General features: G+C 43.9%; 1 protein-coding gene across 2 annotated transcripts in view; it reads right to left on the reverse strand.

Moving 5' to 3' along the window:
* SLIT3 (slit guidance ligand 3) overlaps nucleotides 1-15,811 on the reverse strand; it is a 588,416-nt gene that overhangs the window by 541,479 nt on the left and 31,126 nt on the right. For both annotated transcript variants that reach the window (XM_036884704.2, XM_036884703.2), the window contains exon 2: nucleotides 2,722-2,793. In XM_036884704.2, the coding sequence (XP_036740599.2) occupies nucleotides 2,722-2,793 (72 nt within the window). The remainder of the gene's footprint in view (nucleotides 1-2,721; nucleotides 2,794-15,811) is intronic.

Here is a 15,811-nt window from a genome sequence, read left to right on the forward strand (position 1 = left end):
TCTTTTCTGGCTTCACTATAAATTGTAAATAAGACACAGATATAGGAAATGTGCCAAGGTGTGATGAAAGCTTTTCAAAAAAGATAGTTGTCTAGGTTACTCAGCTAAAAAGATTGAAGGAAATATGGTTTAAATGTCTGGACATTTCACTGGTGTCAGAAAGCAATTCAGCTACCCCACCTAGCAGATCCTTTCAGAATAATAAAAGGCCACTTGAGTGGGATTGTCTTTGAGTTGATAAGGAAGATCATGAAACACAGTATATTAACAAAGTCTATAAAATGGGGCAAGGGAGAGTGTTTTGGCATTGCTTATCAAAATAAGAAGAATGCACCAATTAACTGGAAAGATAAACTTTAGTCAAAGGAATGTTGTAGACCATAAGAGGATATTAATGCAATCTTTTGTGATTATTTCAAATTTTCTACTTCCTCAGATCAGACATGGAAATTGGAATTTTTATTTGTCTTTCTGATGTAACGGTAAGGAAATTAAAGGGTTTCTTTTTTCTGACTTTGTTAGAAAAAGAAGCATTAGGTGAAATTTCTGACTTGTATGAAAAGAGATCTCTCACAGATGCAGGGGGAAAAGAGAAAAAAATAAAGGGGGAATCTAAATGTCTATTCTTTAAGCTGGCAAGTGACCTGAAAGGGGGAGTGTACTGCCTCTCTCTCTTCAATAAAGATCACCCTAAAACTGAACCATGGAATTCCCCCACCCTTAACCCAATCGCAGTTCTCATCCACACATACCTTATCAGAGCTACTAGCCATTTGACAGACATATGACTGTTCAGGGTACAAGGAACACTTGCCAGAAGGTAGGGTCTCCCCTCTGAGGATGGAGAAAGGAGAAAGGAGAAGGTACAGGACAAAGAAGTTACACATGGAGGGAGGAGCAGCTGCTACCTGGAGGCCCAACATCCAGATGCCAGAGTCCCCACACACCGAGGCTTAGGGAAACAGGTAAGCCCCTTGCACACCAGTGCTGCAGTCACAAAATGGGTAGACTCCTCTTTCTTGGTCTTTACCTTTCTTATTAACTTGATAATGCGAATGATCAGAGGCACTGCGTAGAGATTAGAAAGTACAAATTTGGGTTCTGATTCCTCCTCCTGCACTTAATAGCCATGTGGAGTTGGACACTTAACCCCTCTGTGCCGCTGTTTCTTCTGTCCAGGTAGGGCATCATTACCACTATCTACTTCTCAATGTTATACAAGTAATGCTCCACAAGTTGTAGTGAGAATAAACAGACTCTTCATGAAAATGTTAAAATCATAGGGCATTGTATGTGCAACTGTGAGAGATAGAAGGACTTCTAACCACTTGTTACGGGTTGAATTGTATCCTCTGCAAAACTCATGTGTTGACATCCTGACCCCCAGTCTATCAAACTGTGACCTTATTTGGTGATAGGGTCCTCCCTGAGGTAATCGAGTTAAAATTAGGTTATTAGGTGGGCCCTTATCTAATATGACTGGTGTCCTTCTAAAAAGAGTAAAGTTAGATACAAACATGCATAGAGGGAAGACAATGTGAAGAGACCCAGAGAGAAGATGACCATCTAGAAGCCAAGGAATGCCTGAGGCCACCAGAAGCTGGAAGAGAGGCCTGGGCCAGCTCCTCCTCTCATGACCCTCAGAAGGAACCGACCCTGATGATGCCTGGATTTTGGACTCTGGCCTCCAAAACAGTGAGACAATTAACTTCTTTTGTTTAAGCCACCCAATTTGTGGTCTTTTGTTACAGTAGCCCTAGCAAACTAATACATTATTCATTCGGTGGTTTACAGATGAGAAAACTTAGGTTCAGAGAGGTATAGTGACTTGCCCAAGGTCACACAGGCAGTTAATTCTGAATCAGGACCAGAACCTGATACTTCCTGTTCTTAGAACAAAATTCATCATATTATAAAGGACTATTAGTAAAAAGAAGGAAGTGGCTTTAGATACCAAAGCAATAGCTGCTACTTCTAGTAAAGGTCTGACATCCAAGATTCTATGACACAAAAAAACACCAGGGTAATGGCTGGATTGCCCAGATTGTGCTCCAGATCTGGAGCCACATTTACAGGTCAAAATCAACCTCTGAGTAAAGAAGGAAAGAGGGTCCAATTGCTCCTTTCTTGTGCCTCTGAATGTCTGAGACTTGTCAATGGACAAGCGTGTAGGCACCTCCTCACCACGCATAGGATTTAGCAATGAAATCTGACATTTGTTGCTTCACTGTTGCACCAAAGCCCATCTCAAATTTTGCTACCGTCAGCACAGCTGTGGGTGTTCAGCAAGAGCTCTGACCCTGTCTGACTCTCTCCCACCCTCCTCCCCTTCTCTCCATTAAGCAACAAGATAAATAACTTTTGTCCTGATTGTTCTTTTAATGCACAGGCTGGAGAAGAAATTATAACCTCTATGGAAGGGAAGCATGGTTAGTCAACCTGACATTGCTGTCATCCTATAAGCTGGGCATGTTGATTTATTCATGCATAGCCTTCTGTTTTCCCTGTTACTGGCACAGACTTCTTCGATCAGTCCAGCCAAGCCTACAGCATGGAGATACAGAATGAGATACCTGTGAAAACCTGGGTATACTTATAAAGGGCTTTTTGCTGCAGAACGGTGAATTCCTGCTTAGGGGTGTGATGTCAGGGCAGTGGAACATTTTCACAAGGCTGAAGAGCTGAAAATGAAATTGCACTGGAGAGCCATATACTACTTACAAGACTCGGAGATTCTTGAGTCCAGCAAAATCCATCTTGGTGATTCTGGTGATATTATTTCTGTCCAGGTCACTGTAATGGAGAGAAATTTGGGTAAGATTTTTGCAGACTACACTTGTGGTCTATCTAACCCAGACTGGCTTGGACTGGAGGATGTTGCTTGTCAAGGAGAAGGCAATTCCAATGATTAACGTTATCCCCTGAGCATGCCCAACCAACCTTAAATTAAGGACATTGTATGGAATAAGCTGTCTATTATGTATATAGTAGAGCCCTGTTATATTTATCTACTTGGCTTCTGTTGCCCCTTCGTCCAGTAACAAAGTTTCTTTGGAAGCCCCCTCTCCCAATTCTCAGGTAATGTCATATAAGTGAGGCTGATTCCTCTTCTCAGCTCCAGGCTTGATCTAGACCAGGCTTATAACCATCTCCATTCCTTCTAACCACAGTAATTGTTTCACGAACATGTACATGACTCAAATTCCCAGTAGCTCCCTCTCCACTGGGCTTTCTAAGCTGTTCAGCACCACTGGAAGCCACCTGGCCACCACAAAAAAGAGCTTTCCAGAGTCAGGAGACTAGGAGACTGATTCCTGGTGCTACCCTGTGAGTATCTGGATCCACCCATGCCTGAAGCCAGATACCTCTGTATTTTGAAATTACATGACCCATACTATCCTACCTCTTTTACATTTTGTCTTAAACCAGTTTGAGTTGAATTTTCTATCACTTGAAATCAAAATAATCTTGGCTGAATTTGGTGCCTGGCTAGGTACTGTCTCTTTTCTGGCTAATGTGCAGATTCCCTGAAGGCAAAGATAGTATCTCCTTTAACTCCATAGCCCAACATAGAGGGTATGTGACTGGCACAGAGTAGAGGTAACTGCACTAATCTCATACATTAGGTAGACAGCTACATGGACTGCTTCTGCCTCAAGCTTAGGCTTAAGTTTTTGAAAATGGCCCCAAAGACGAGGATTTGCCATGAAGAACTGAAAGCGTTATGGTGGTATTTGCACAAGGGGGTGGGAAGGGGGGCACCAAAACCTGGGTTAGGGAAAACCAAAGTCAAGAATGAACCTAGGAACAACTGTATAAATATTCTGCATTCACAAAAACTATCTAAGACTTGATGCAAAAAAAAAAAATTTTTTTAAAGCACCGTGAATGTTACAATTCTTAATCATGGATGCTGATCAGTCAATCCCTATTAATCATTCCTTCCTTATGAGAAACTTTTCAGGATTTTGGCAAAATTGGAGTTTTGGCAAGGTTTTCTATAAACTGGTTTTGCTTTCCTCCAAAACATTTAAGTACTAAGAGGCCATTTTCCCAATGACAGATCCCCATCCAAATATCCACAATTTCTTTGCTTTTCCTAGTCAGGTCCTAAAGTTGCCATCCTGCAATCATGCTTCAGAAAGACTTATGAGTTACAATTTTCAGATTCTAGTACTTTGTATAAGGAGGGATTAGTCTCCTGGTATTGGCAATAATACTGAACTGGAAATCAAGTGAGTTCTTGAGTAACCTCACCTGGAAATCACTTCCTCTCCTTCTTCCAGGCTTCCACTACCTAAAATAGCAATCACAGTATTTCCTACACAGCCTGTGATGAAGAAAGACAGTATTTACACTGCCCAGACTAAGCTGAATGCAGGTAAAGGAAGCGCAAGAATTACCCAGGGAAATAAAGACAGGCTGCCCGTGCAAGGATTAAACACCAGCACCCAGAGAGGAATCTGCGTGTGCTCATAATAACCCTGAGTGTTCTTCTCACCTCCCATCTCAATTGGGACAGATGTTTGAGGACCTTGACAACTGCAGATATGACATTGCAACTAAGGGTTTAATTAAGGGGACACAGCATGGTATCTCTGAAGCTTGTGCTAGTGGCTATGGCACCAATATTTTCAACTAATATTTATGAATCCCTGCCTTGCCACATAGTGAGTGACCTAAGGGCAGTTTACATCGTTTCTGAGGCTCAGTTTCTCCATCTATAAAATGAGGGTAACCATCTTGACCTTAAGAGTTTTTATGAAGGTTAAATGAGATGATGCATACACAGTCCTTATCTGGCACTTGTTCAATATTCGATAATGGCAGCTATTGCTACTACAATTAGTTGAACTGTGCTCCCCACCATCTCCACTCTGACATTTCAGTGCATTGAGAGCAGCTGACCACACTACCCCAAACTCTGTGCCTAGAGATAAATCCTGGACTCCCCAAGAGACTTCCTTGGCATGCTGTCTTCATACAGATCAATGAGGGGTGCATGCGGATGACAAGCAGAGTGACAGTGCCACAAGTGGCCTCTTGTGCTGGCCTCTCTCTCACAGCATTTCTATGACACCTATTTCCATGGTATCTCTCCCAACCCTGCCAGACTTCCAGGGAGAAGGTCAGGAGCATGTGGGCTCTGAGGGGAGATAGGTCACGGTTCAAACCTCTTTCCCATCCCCAACTCCCAGCTGTGGGAGTCAGAGAGATTTACTTGACTTCTATGAGCCCCCATGCTTTACATACTATTCCCCTACTTGCAGACTTTGGGATCTGAGAAGCCCAAAGCCTGGACTGCAAACATGCTTAGTTGAAATGGGAATTAATTAAATTAACACTGAGAAAAAGATACACTACTTCATGTGCTAGCCCCTCCCCCAGCCCCTATCGTCCCAATCCGGGCCTCTTCTTTCTGGAACTTTAGCCAGATTTCTTAACGTTCACCTTTGGCCTTTGAGGAACTCGGCAGATCTCACCTTATATGAGTTCAGAACCATCTGCACACATGATCCCAAGGAGTGGTCCTAGATGGGGAAGCCACTCCAGTGTCTAGACGTGGGGTAGGGCTGTGGAGCGGTATTAAAACATGTCTGCAAATAGTTTCTTTGACAATTCTGCCATCAAGAGGAGGAGTCTATTCTCTTTCCTCCTGAACCTGAGCAGACCGTTGTGACTGCTTGGACAAATAAGACTGGAGTGGAAATGACACTGGGGAACTTCTGAAGCAAGGTTAGATGAGGCAGTAAGTAACTGCCTGGCTCTCTCACTGGAGCCCCGAGCTGCCATGTGAAGACCAGAAGACCTAAAGCTGCCACTGGTAAGACCATGCATGGGGACCAGAGACAGACGGGGGTCATGGGAGGGGTGCCTGAGGAGCCCTAGCTTCTCCACCCTGGCTATTTGATTCTTCCTAGCCTAGAGGTACGTAGGAGGTACACCTGTGAGATTCCAACTCCAGCTATGACTGATGAGAAACTCTAAGCCAGATCACCTAGCTGAACCACTCTTGAATTTCTGCCCACAGAAACTGTGAGAGAGTGTACTAAAATGAGTGCTGTGTCTTAAGACATTAAGTTTTGAAGTGATTGTTTTTCAACAATAGAGAGATGGAAGAGAAAGATAATTCCCGAATATTTAATTTGCCATTAACAATGAGCTCCATTCACATGATTCTCAATGAAATGCCATTTCTAAGGCTTTCTTACAACCCTGAGATCCTCAATTATGGTCAAGGAAAGCTCACAGGGGCCAAAGATACCATGTCATTGCAGGAATGGGGTGGGAACTGGTCCTTCTCTCAGGCTCTGAGGAGTAAAGACTGAATATTTAGGGCTGCCCATCCCTTCAGGTGGGGCTTTCCATACTATGGGATTCACCCCGGTGTTAAATTAGTAATCACAATAGTTGGTGCCATTCACTGAACATTGTGGCAGGGGCTGGCAAGGTGTCCACCAAACACTATTTTCTGTCGACCAACTTCCCTATGTCTGGTGTACAGGGACTACACTTCCCAGTTTCCCTTGCAGGTAGGTACAACCATGTGACTGACTGGTTCTCACTATTACATGGGCAGAAACAATATATGCTGCCTTCAGGCCTCATCCATAACACTTCCCTGCCTGATCCTCCACACTCTTTCTCATCCCTCATCTTGGGCTGGATCCAGGGGAGGATTCCAAGAATGGAAGATTCAAAGAGCTTGAGTCCCTACATGACTTCATGAAACAGTCCTCCCTCTCTGTTTACCACATTAGATTCAGACATGTTCAAGAAATAACTCTTAGTCCACTGAAATTTTGGCCCTATTTGTTACAGCAGTCTACATTGACAAATGCAATATCTGAGTCAGGAGCCTTCCAGCTTTTTCTGTTTGTTTTTTTCCCTCCTCTTTGCAACAGTTCTGAAACATGGGTATTATTATCTTCCTTCAAGAGATAAAAATACTAAAGATCAGCCTTAATAAGAGCTGATATTTGTTGGGCCCAAACTATGCACTGGCCAGTGTGCAAAAAACTGTATGTTCCTTCTCTCCTATCCAGATGGCAATTATATGTGGTAGGTACTATTATTATTCCATTTTTCACATGAGGAAGCTGGAGCTTAGTCTCCCCTGTCCCCACCTAAGCTTAGGAGATTTGCCCATAAAGCAACTTACCATGAGGTCACACAACCAGTAAGTGCAAAGGCTGGGATGTGATCTCAGACTCTCTGAATGCAGAGGTCATGTTATTGATCACCTCTTGCTGCCCATCTATAACTAGAGTCTAAGTTTTTTCTACTGCTGATCAGGTTAACTGCTGACTGAAAGAAAAATTAATGAATAAATGAATAAAAAGAATAGAACAGAACAGAATTTCCCATCCCTATGATTTGAAAAAAGGAATATGGTACTCCTGCAGTATCCATACTCACTGTTCCCACCCCCAGCCAAGATGGAGGTCTGGGCCAGTGGGAGTGCTGAGCCCCTTTGCAAACTTGAGGGGGAAGTGCTTTCTTGCTCTTTTTGCCCATGTCTGGTTTCTGCCATGCTGCTCATCATCTACCATCTTGCTTTCGTAACCAGCCATCACCATGGAAATTTCCTGCATTCTTTTTCCCCATTCCGGTGTGATATTTTCACATCTGTTTGACACTTTTTGTAGGGTGGGGATGGAGAAAAACTTAGAACAACACTGGAAAAAATGAAACAGAAATGTCCTAGGGCAGTCCACTGTCCTGATCTCGGCACATAAACATTCATACCCTTTTTCTGATCCACTCTGTGGCAATCCTGCAAAATTTCCTTTTCATCTTGGCCCCTCTGGGAAGGGGAGCAGTAAAAACCACCTGCAGTAAAGCAGCCTGGTGTGGAGGAAAGAGCATCAATTGTTAAACCCAGCTCTGGACTGAGTCCTCACTTCTTAGCTGTGTAACTTTAAGGAAGTCATTTCACTTTGTTGAACTCCAGGTGTTGGTATCATTAAGAGTTTTGTAAGCTATGACTGAGAATACCAGCTTTCTAGGATTACTGTGAGACTCAAGAGGTAAACTGTGTGAAGAAGTACTTTCTAAACAACATTTGGAGTGGTTAATTATTCACCCACAGTCAACAACTAGGAGGGAGGGGAAGCCGAGGTAGAGATTACGATTGGCTTCAAAAAGATGTTTCTCTGTGATGGTGAAGCCTACAGAGTTAGAGACTACACCGTCAATTCAGACCAGACTTTAAGTTCCCCTGCACCCTGTACAAGAATAAAGAGTGATTCCACTCCTAGGAATTTACCCTAAGAATGCAGGAGCCCAGTTTGAAAAACACATATGCACCCCTATGTTTATCACAGCACTATTTACAATAGTGGATAAAGAAGATGTGGTACATATACACAATGGAATATTATTCAGCAATAAGAAGGAAACAAATCCTACCATTTGTAACAACATGGATGGAGCTAGAGGGTATTATGCTCAGTGAAATAAGCCAGGTGGAGAAAGACTAGTACCAAACGATTGCACTCATCTGTGGAGTGTAAGAACAAAGCAAAAACTGAAGGAACAAAACAGCAGCAGATTCACAGAACCCAAGAATGGACTAATAGTTGCCAAAGGGAAAGGGACTGGGGAGGATGGGTGGAAGGGAGGGAGAAGGGGGAAAAAGGGGCATTACAATTATCAGACAATGTAGCAGGGGCATGGGGAAGGCAGTATATACAGAGAAGACAAGTAGTGATTCTATAGTGTCTTACTATGCTGATGGACAGTGACTGTAATGGGGTTTGTGGTGGGGACTTGATAATGGGGGGAGTCTAGTAACCATAATGTTGTTCAAGTAATTGTACATTAATGATACCAAAATAAAATAAATAAAAAGAAAGAGAGAAAGAAAGAGGAAGGAAGGAAGGAAGGAAGGAAGGAAGAAGGAAGGAAGGAAGGAAGGAAGGAAGGAAGGAAGGAAGGAAGGAAGGAAGGAAGGAAGAAGGAAGGAAGGAAGGAAGGAAGGAAGGAAGGAAGGAAGGAAGGAAGGAAGGAAGGAAGGATTGATTAAGAGTGCTGCCTTCTGGGTTTCAGGAAGGAACGTAAGGTCTTAGCATAAGTTGAACTTGTAAGGACCACCTTCCAATGCAGGAGTTCTCCACTATAGGGGTAACCAGTGGGCATTTGTAATAAACGCATGTTCGGCATGATGCCTAGTATATATCCTATTGTGATAGGTTGTCATAATTTTGAGATCTATAATTCTTATATTTTGGGGGTCCAGACCATGTGGGTTTAAAAAAAATGGCTTGATCCTTGTCCTCAGAGAGCTTGGGTTCTAGTTGAGGAGAGGGACTACTTGGAGAACAATGTAAGAATGTGAAAAATTAAATATTAAGAAGTGTGGCCTAGATTCCATGGGGCATAGGGGTCAGAGGTTTGAGACTGCTGTAAGAGTAGGACCTTAGAAAGAAGACCTGGAGCAGATGGGAAGGAAGTGCACTGTGGTGACAGCAGGGGCAATGATGGGAATCACAGGGAAATGAAAGGTCTGAAGGCAAGGGCAGCAAGCTCCTGAATAAGCCTTCCTATGGTGTGATGCACTCATGTGTGAGACCCTAGGGCTGCATGTGGGGAGCCCTGCTCAAGAAGAGGGTGAGAGGAGCCAGAGTTCAGGCGTCCCATGGCCCATCCTGACCCCTTGTTTACCACCAGCAAAGAGGAGGTTCCAACCACACCAGAATATGTTGGGGAGGGGACTCTGGCCTCAGCTGCACTTATTCTCTCTCCACCTTTTTCTAACCTGGGAGGTGGACTTAAAAGGACCACATTGCAGGGCTTGCTCCTGGGCCCTATTGCTCGTCTTTAAGTTGAAGAGGAGGTGGGAAGAAGGGAGCAGAGTGAGGAGAGGGTATTTATTGTCCTGGTTCCCTCCTTGAAGGATCAGCCAGGTTAGCTCATGTCTCCACAAAGGTCACGGCTCCTCTTCATGACTGACTACTCGCTGGTTCTAGAACACTCTAGACCCTCAACTCTTCTGGCTTTGGGGTGGCAACAGCTCCCTTGCTTCCAGTCCTGTTCCTTGAACCACACCCACACTTTTGAAATAGTCCCTTTGTAAATCAACCATCTTTAAATAATCCTAATGTGAGTTTTTCTACCTATCTTCTTTTTCTGAATGACACATTTTTCATTCATTCATTTATTCATTCATTCAACAAATACGTCTTGCGCATTAAATTTCAGGTACTGCACTCACTGCTGGGATACAGAACTGAGCTGTAAATAGCACTGCATGGTCTCTGCCCTTGAGCAATGTGGAGTTTCGTGGGGAAGAAATAAATAGAGAATCAGTTACCATAGATTTTAATAAACACTTTATACTAGGGGTTGGCAAACTTTTTCTTTAAAGGGCTAGATAGTAAATAATGTAGATTTTGCCAGCCATATTTTTAATCATAACTATTCAACTCAGCTTCCCAGCATGAAAGCAGCCATAGACAATACACAAACTAATGGGTATGGCTGTGCTCCAATAAAGCTTTATTTACAAAACAGGCTGAAGGCTGGATTTGGCCTGGGGGCTGTGGTTTACAGAATCCTGCTCTGTACTGTGCCAGAGGTATAAACAAAAGCTTATGGGAGAGTATGGAAAGGAATATGGAGTAATTGGGTTTTAAGGGGTCAGTAGAGGCTTCCAGGAAGAGGAAACATTTTAATTGAGACCTTAAGAATGTGTTGGCCTTAGCCAGGTTGGCTGGCATGGGAATATGTGAGAGGGAGGAAAGGATTCTAAGTAAAGGAAACAGCATGCATGAAAGCCCAGAGGCACTGCCTTAGGAGAAGTGCGAGCAGATTTGTTTTGCTGTTAAAACATGTCGAGGGGAAAGCAGGACGTCCCTTCTTTCCTTCCTTCCTTTCCACTCTTCTCTTCCTACAATATGCCTTTCTTAAACATCTGCTCTTGACCTGGCATTCTGTTGTGGGTAGGGATAGAGTGTTGGACAACAACAAAAAGCTCCTTCCGGGGAACTCTCATTCTCTTGGTGAGTGTGGCAGACAGATTCTAGGGCAGCTTCCATGATCCCCGCCTCCTGGTATTAGCACCCTTGTGTAATCCCTTCTCCTTAAGCATGGGCACGACCTATTCACTTGCTTCTCACCAATATATGGCAGAGACGTCAGGATGTCCCTTCGAGATTATATTACATACAGCTGTTTTATGTGTCTTGCTCAGGGAATCTTTCCCTTGCTACCTGTGTTGAAGCCAGCAACCCCACTAAGGAAGACCACATGGCACGGAGCCCAGAACAAACTCCACAACCAACCAATAGGGAACTGAGGATGGCTCCCAAAAGCCCAAACTCTCAATCGCACAGGCTGCAAGGAACTGAATTCCGCCAACAATCTTGAGAGCTTAGAAGTGTATCTGTCCCTGGTTGAGCCTCAGATGAGACCACAGCCCTAACCAACACCTTGACTGCAGCTTTTGGAGATCCTGAGGCAGAGACCCCCAGGTGACTGCACAATAATAAATGGAGTTGTTTTAAGCAGCCAAGTTTGTGGTAAGACTGTTATGCAGCAATAGAAAACTAATTCATGGGACCCAGGCAACCACAAATAAACAACAGGACCACAGATTACAAGGAAATAACTAGGAAATAATTTCAGGGTAAGACCCAGACAGAGCATGAGAATGGGGAGAATGAGAAGGAAGTGGGGACACTAGCTAGGGTGGCCAGGAAGGGACTCTCTCAGGGAGAATTATTTGGTCTGAGACCCAAAGGAAAAGAAGGAATCAGATGAGGGTAGAGGTTGAAAGAAAAGATTTTCAAGTAGAGGAAGAAAATTGCAAAGGCCCTGAGTAGAAAGAGCATTTGAAAGGCCTAACCAACAGAAAGGAGGTCAGAAGACTGGAGCAGAATGGCACCAAATGGGATCATAGGGGCAGGTGGCACCTGAACGGTGGAGCATCCATGGGGCAGACTTGATGCCTTCAGCAATCAGAATCACAGAAGGGGTGAAGCAGAGAAATTACTGATTTAATAGTGCTCAGTCTCCCTCCCCAGCCATTCAACCTGCTCTCTACAGCCAGATTCATTTCCCTCAAATCCCAATTCCTTCACAGTGCAACAGCTCTGCAGCTAGGGGTGTCTCACAACTGTTCTCAGCCTGCCTCATTTAATTCTTTCTTACTTCGGTCCACAGACATTTACTGAGCACCTACCCAGTCCAGGAACTGTGCTAGGCACCCCACTGACATATACGTTGCTGTTTTTTCCTGGCCTCCAAAGTCCTCAACATCCCTTCTCCATCCAAATCTAATCACAATATTATGGATTGAATCGTGAGCCCCCAAAAGATAAGTGAAGTCTTAACTCCCAGTACCTGGAAATGAGGCATTATTTGGAAATAGGGTCTTTGCAGATGTGATCAGGTGAAACTGAGGCCATTAGGGTGGGCCCTAATTGAATATGACTGGACTCCTTATAAGATGAAGAGACAGAGATGCACAGGAACAATGCCATGTGACAACAGAGGCAGAGACTGGAGTGACAAAGTTGCGAGCCCAGGAAGGCCAAGGACTCACAGCCACTACCAGAAGCTAGGAAAAGCCTCCTCCCCTATGGATTTCAGGGCAAGAAAGGACTCTCCCCTGTAGATTTCACAGTGAGTGCAGCCCTGCTAACTCCTCAGATTTCAGATTCAGCTTGCAGAACTGTGACAGAATCCATCTCTGTTGTTGTAAGCCACCCTGGATGTGGCACGGTGTGAGGGCAGCCCCAGGAAACTGATACACTTCTTTCCAGCTTTGCAAAGCCTCCCACCCTTCTCTCCGCAGCTTTCCCAGCCTCTCCGGCCTGCATTGATGTCTCGGTTCTCTGAACTCCTGAACTTCTGCATCATTTAGCCTCTGCACAACTCATTTTGGTCTTTCATCACATTTCCTTCCACCTCGTGTGTTGCTGTCTGTTTGCCTCACCTCCCAAAGGAGAGTAAAGCTCCGTGGGAGCCAAGACCACAGATTCTGCTCCTCTCAATTCCTCCCAGACGTCTCAGATGCAGTGAGGCCCCTCGGAGACACTATGTTGAAGAGTTTTGTTTTTTAGAATTTTTTACATTTTACTTATTAAGATTGTCAATGTTTTCCACAATAAATATGTGTTACTTGTGCACCTTCCTTTCCTCTCAAAAAAATATTGGAAAAAGTGGTCCAGTTGGAACAGAACTCTCCCCATAGCTTAAGTCAACAGCAGAGCTAAAGCCATACAAGACTTTGGAACTCTGGCCGAAAGAAGATGATCTCTGGTGAGCCCAAAGGCAGTTCTGAGGAGCTGCTCAGACTGTTCTACCCTAACGGTGTCTTTCTTCTTTGTTTCCTCTCTGCAGCCCAAAGGACTTAATGTCATCCATCCATTTTCTCCAATGGAAGACAGAAAACAGCATGTGTTCAAGAGCCATCAACTTACCACCCCACCAGGCCATGAGCAGCCACGTCTCACTGTGGATCACCCTCACAGAGCCCCCTTCTCATGCTTTACCTCTCCTGACATGCAAAACAGGAGGCATTATTCAATTATTCTCCGACTTTCACGTTGTTCTCATTCGTTACATAACCACATACAAGTTTAAAAACATATACATGCATTCAGGAAAGAAATGATTGAATTTGATTTAAAAAATTGGCTTCACACTACCTCAGTTGTTTGGGAACTAAGCCTCCCTGGGCTAAATTTCTGGCTTGGCAAAACTCTCGCATATATAATTTTACACCTGTATAAGTTTGCAGCCAGCACTGTGCAGACAGCTACCTGCAGGGAGGAGAATGGGCCAGACAGAGGGGCAACCTGGATGGCTTAATGTAGGGGTAATGAAGGCCCTGCACAGAGCAGGGTGAGGGGGGGTCTGCACTCTTTCTCTCCCTGCAGCAGATGGGCTCCCTGTCTGCCCGTCTTGCTCTGTTCATCTCCTCGCTCCAGCAGGAGAGCACATACATGGGGCATATCTAGCCCTTTGCTGGAGGCAGTAGAGAAGAACTGCAAACTGGTAGCACACAGGCCAGTTCCGGCCTACAGACATGTTTAGTCTGGCCCTCAGTATGATTTTAACATTGGAAAGTAGTTGCCAGTTTGGAAGCATTTCACATACAAACCTGGAATTCTGGGTTGTCTCCAGAAAATCAGATGATCTGATAACCCTGGGCCTCAATGGCCACTGTAAACTGGAGCTACGAAGCAACTGCCCACTTTGGATGAGGCATGTACTCTGCAATTCCTTGGTCCTATTCATCTGCTTCCCTGCTTGGTCCTTACAGGCATTTGAGTTTGAGATCCTTGCTCCAGAGCATAATGCCGAAGAAAGTAGGCCCCAGAATCAGATAGCCTGGGCCCTAATCTTACCAGATAGTGGTGTGATTTTAGGCAAATTCCTTAAGTCACCCCCAAGCTTCTGTTTCCTCATCTGTAAAACTGGTATAACAGCACCTAGCTCCTAGGATGTTGTGAGGATTAAATGAGATGAGTAAGTGATTTGAGTACAAAGTATTCAGTAAATAATCATTACCATCAATTGCTGATTATTATTCATACAAAATGTAAGCACAGTTAGACATAAAAGCCCTTAGGGGACCTCAGTGCTCAACTAAATTTGGAGGGGCATCTGACCTAATCCACAGCTCTTCGCCCAGATCTTCCTAGTCTACCCAGTCACATCCTCAATAAAGCATCTGTAGAGATCTCTCCCTTTGTGACATACCCCAAGACATCCCAGCCCTCACTCAGAAAAGAAGAAATAAAAATAAATCCTTCCCAAATTCTTCTCATGACTACCTAAGGCAACTTATTCCTTTCTAAGCAATAACCTCCAGGTGATGACTATCAATCCAAAAGGTTCCTCCTTTATGTCTCATTTTATCATGCCCAGAAATCTCAGATGCTTTCCAAATCTTCTCGGGAAGCCTATTCTCAAAGACTTTCTCCCTGCTGCTTATAACAGCATATGAAAAAATAGCAAACCCTTGGGAATTAAGAAACAGAACTCTTAGGAGAGACTGGGGTCAGTCTTTGAACATGTGACAAGAACTGCTGAGCTCATGGTACAGCAGGGAGAATTCTATGTGTTCACCAAACAATTTCATTTTCCTTAACAGCAAGCTTAAATTTCCTGGCACCCCTTGTATTAGGTGGGGCCACGTGACTTATTTCTGATTAAAGGAATGTGGATAGAAATGTTATATGCCATTTCTAGGTGATGTCACAGAATACCCTGCACAACATTATTCTCTCTTCCTTGGTCTTGTCTTCCTTGACATGTGTAGGCCGTGTGTCACAAGATGAAAAGGCCTGTGTTCCTGAGTGACTATATGGAGCACAGGCCACCCACCTCTATCCAAACCAACTGTATTGGACTATGATATAAGGAAGGAATACAATTTTATTGTGTTTTGCCACTGACCATCTGGGCTTACTTGTTCCTGCAGCATACATAGGCTTGTCTATGCTAACTGATACATATGGAAGTTTGATACAGTGGGAAAGAAGGCTTACAAGTTAAGCATTAATAATCTTTCTCTTTGCTCTGTTTTTAATTCATAGCATGACCTTAGAAAATCTACCTCCCCTATATTTAAAAGAAGAAAAATAAACTGGTTGATTCCCTGGGGCAGAATCTCATTGACCCTGGCTTATCCCCCAGGATAATTCCCACAGACCATGAACCCAATTAACACACCCTGCCTTAAACTATGCTTTTTTTTTTAAGAAGACCACATAAGTTCTAGTCAACAGAGGTACAAAAGCTGTGCCAGCCCACATTAGGGTCTAAATAAATATTTGCAGAATGAGTAATTATTATG

The sequence above is a fragment of the Manis pentadactyla genome, chromosome 2 (genome assembly GCF_030020395.1).
Source record: "Manis pentadactyla isolate mManPen7 chromosome 2, mManPen7.hap1, whole genome shotgun sequence".
Classification (NCBI taxonomy): Eukaryota; Metazoa; Chordata; class Mammalia; order Pholidota; family Manidae; genus Manis; species Manis pentadactyla.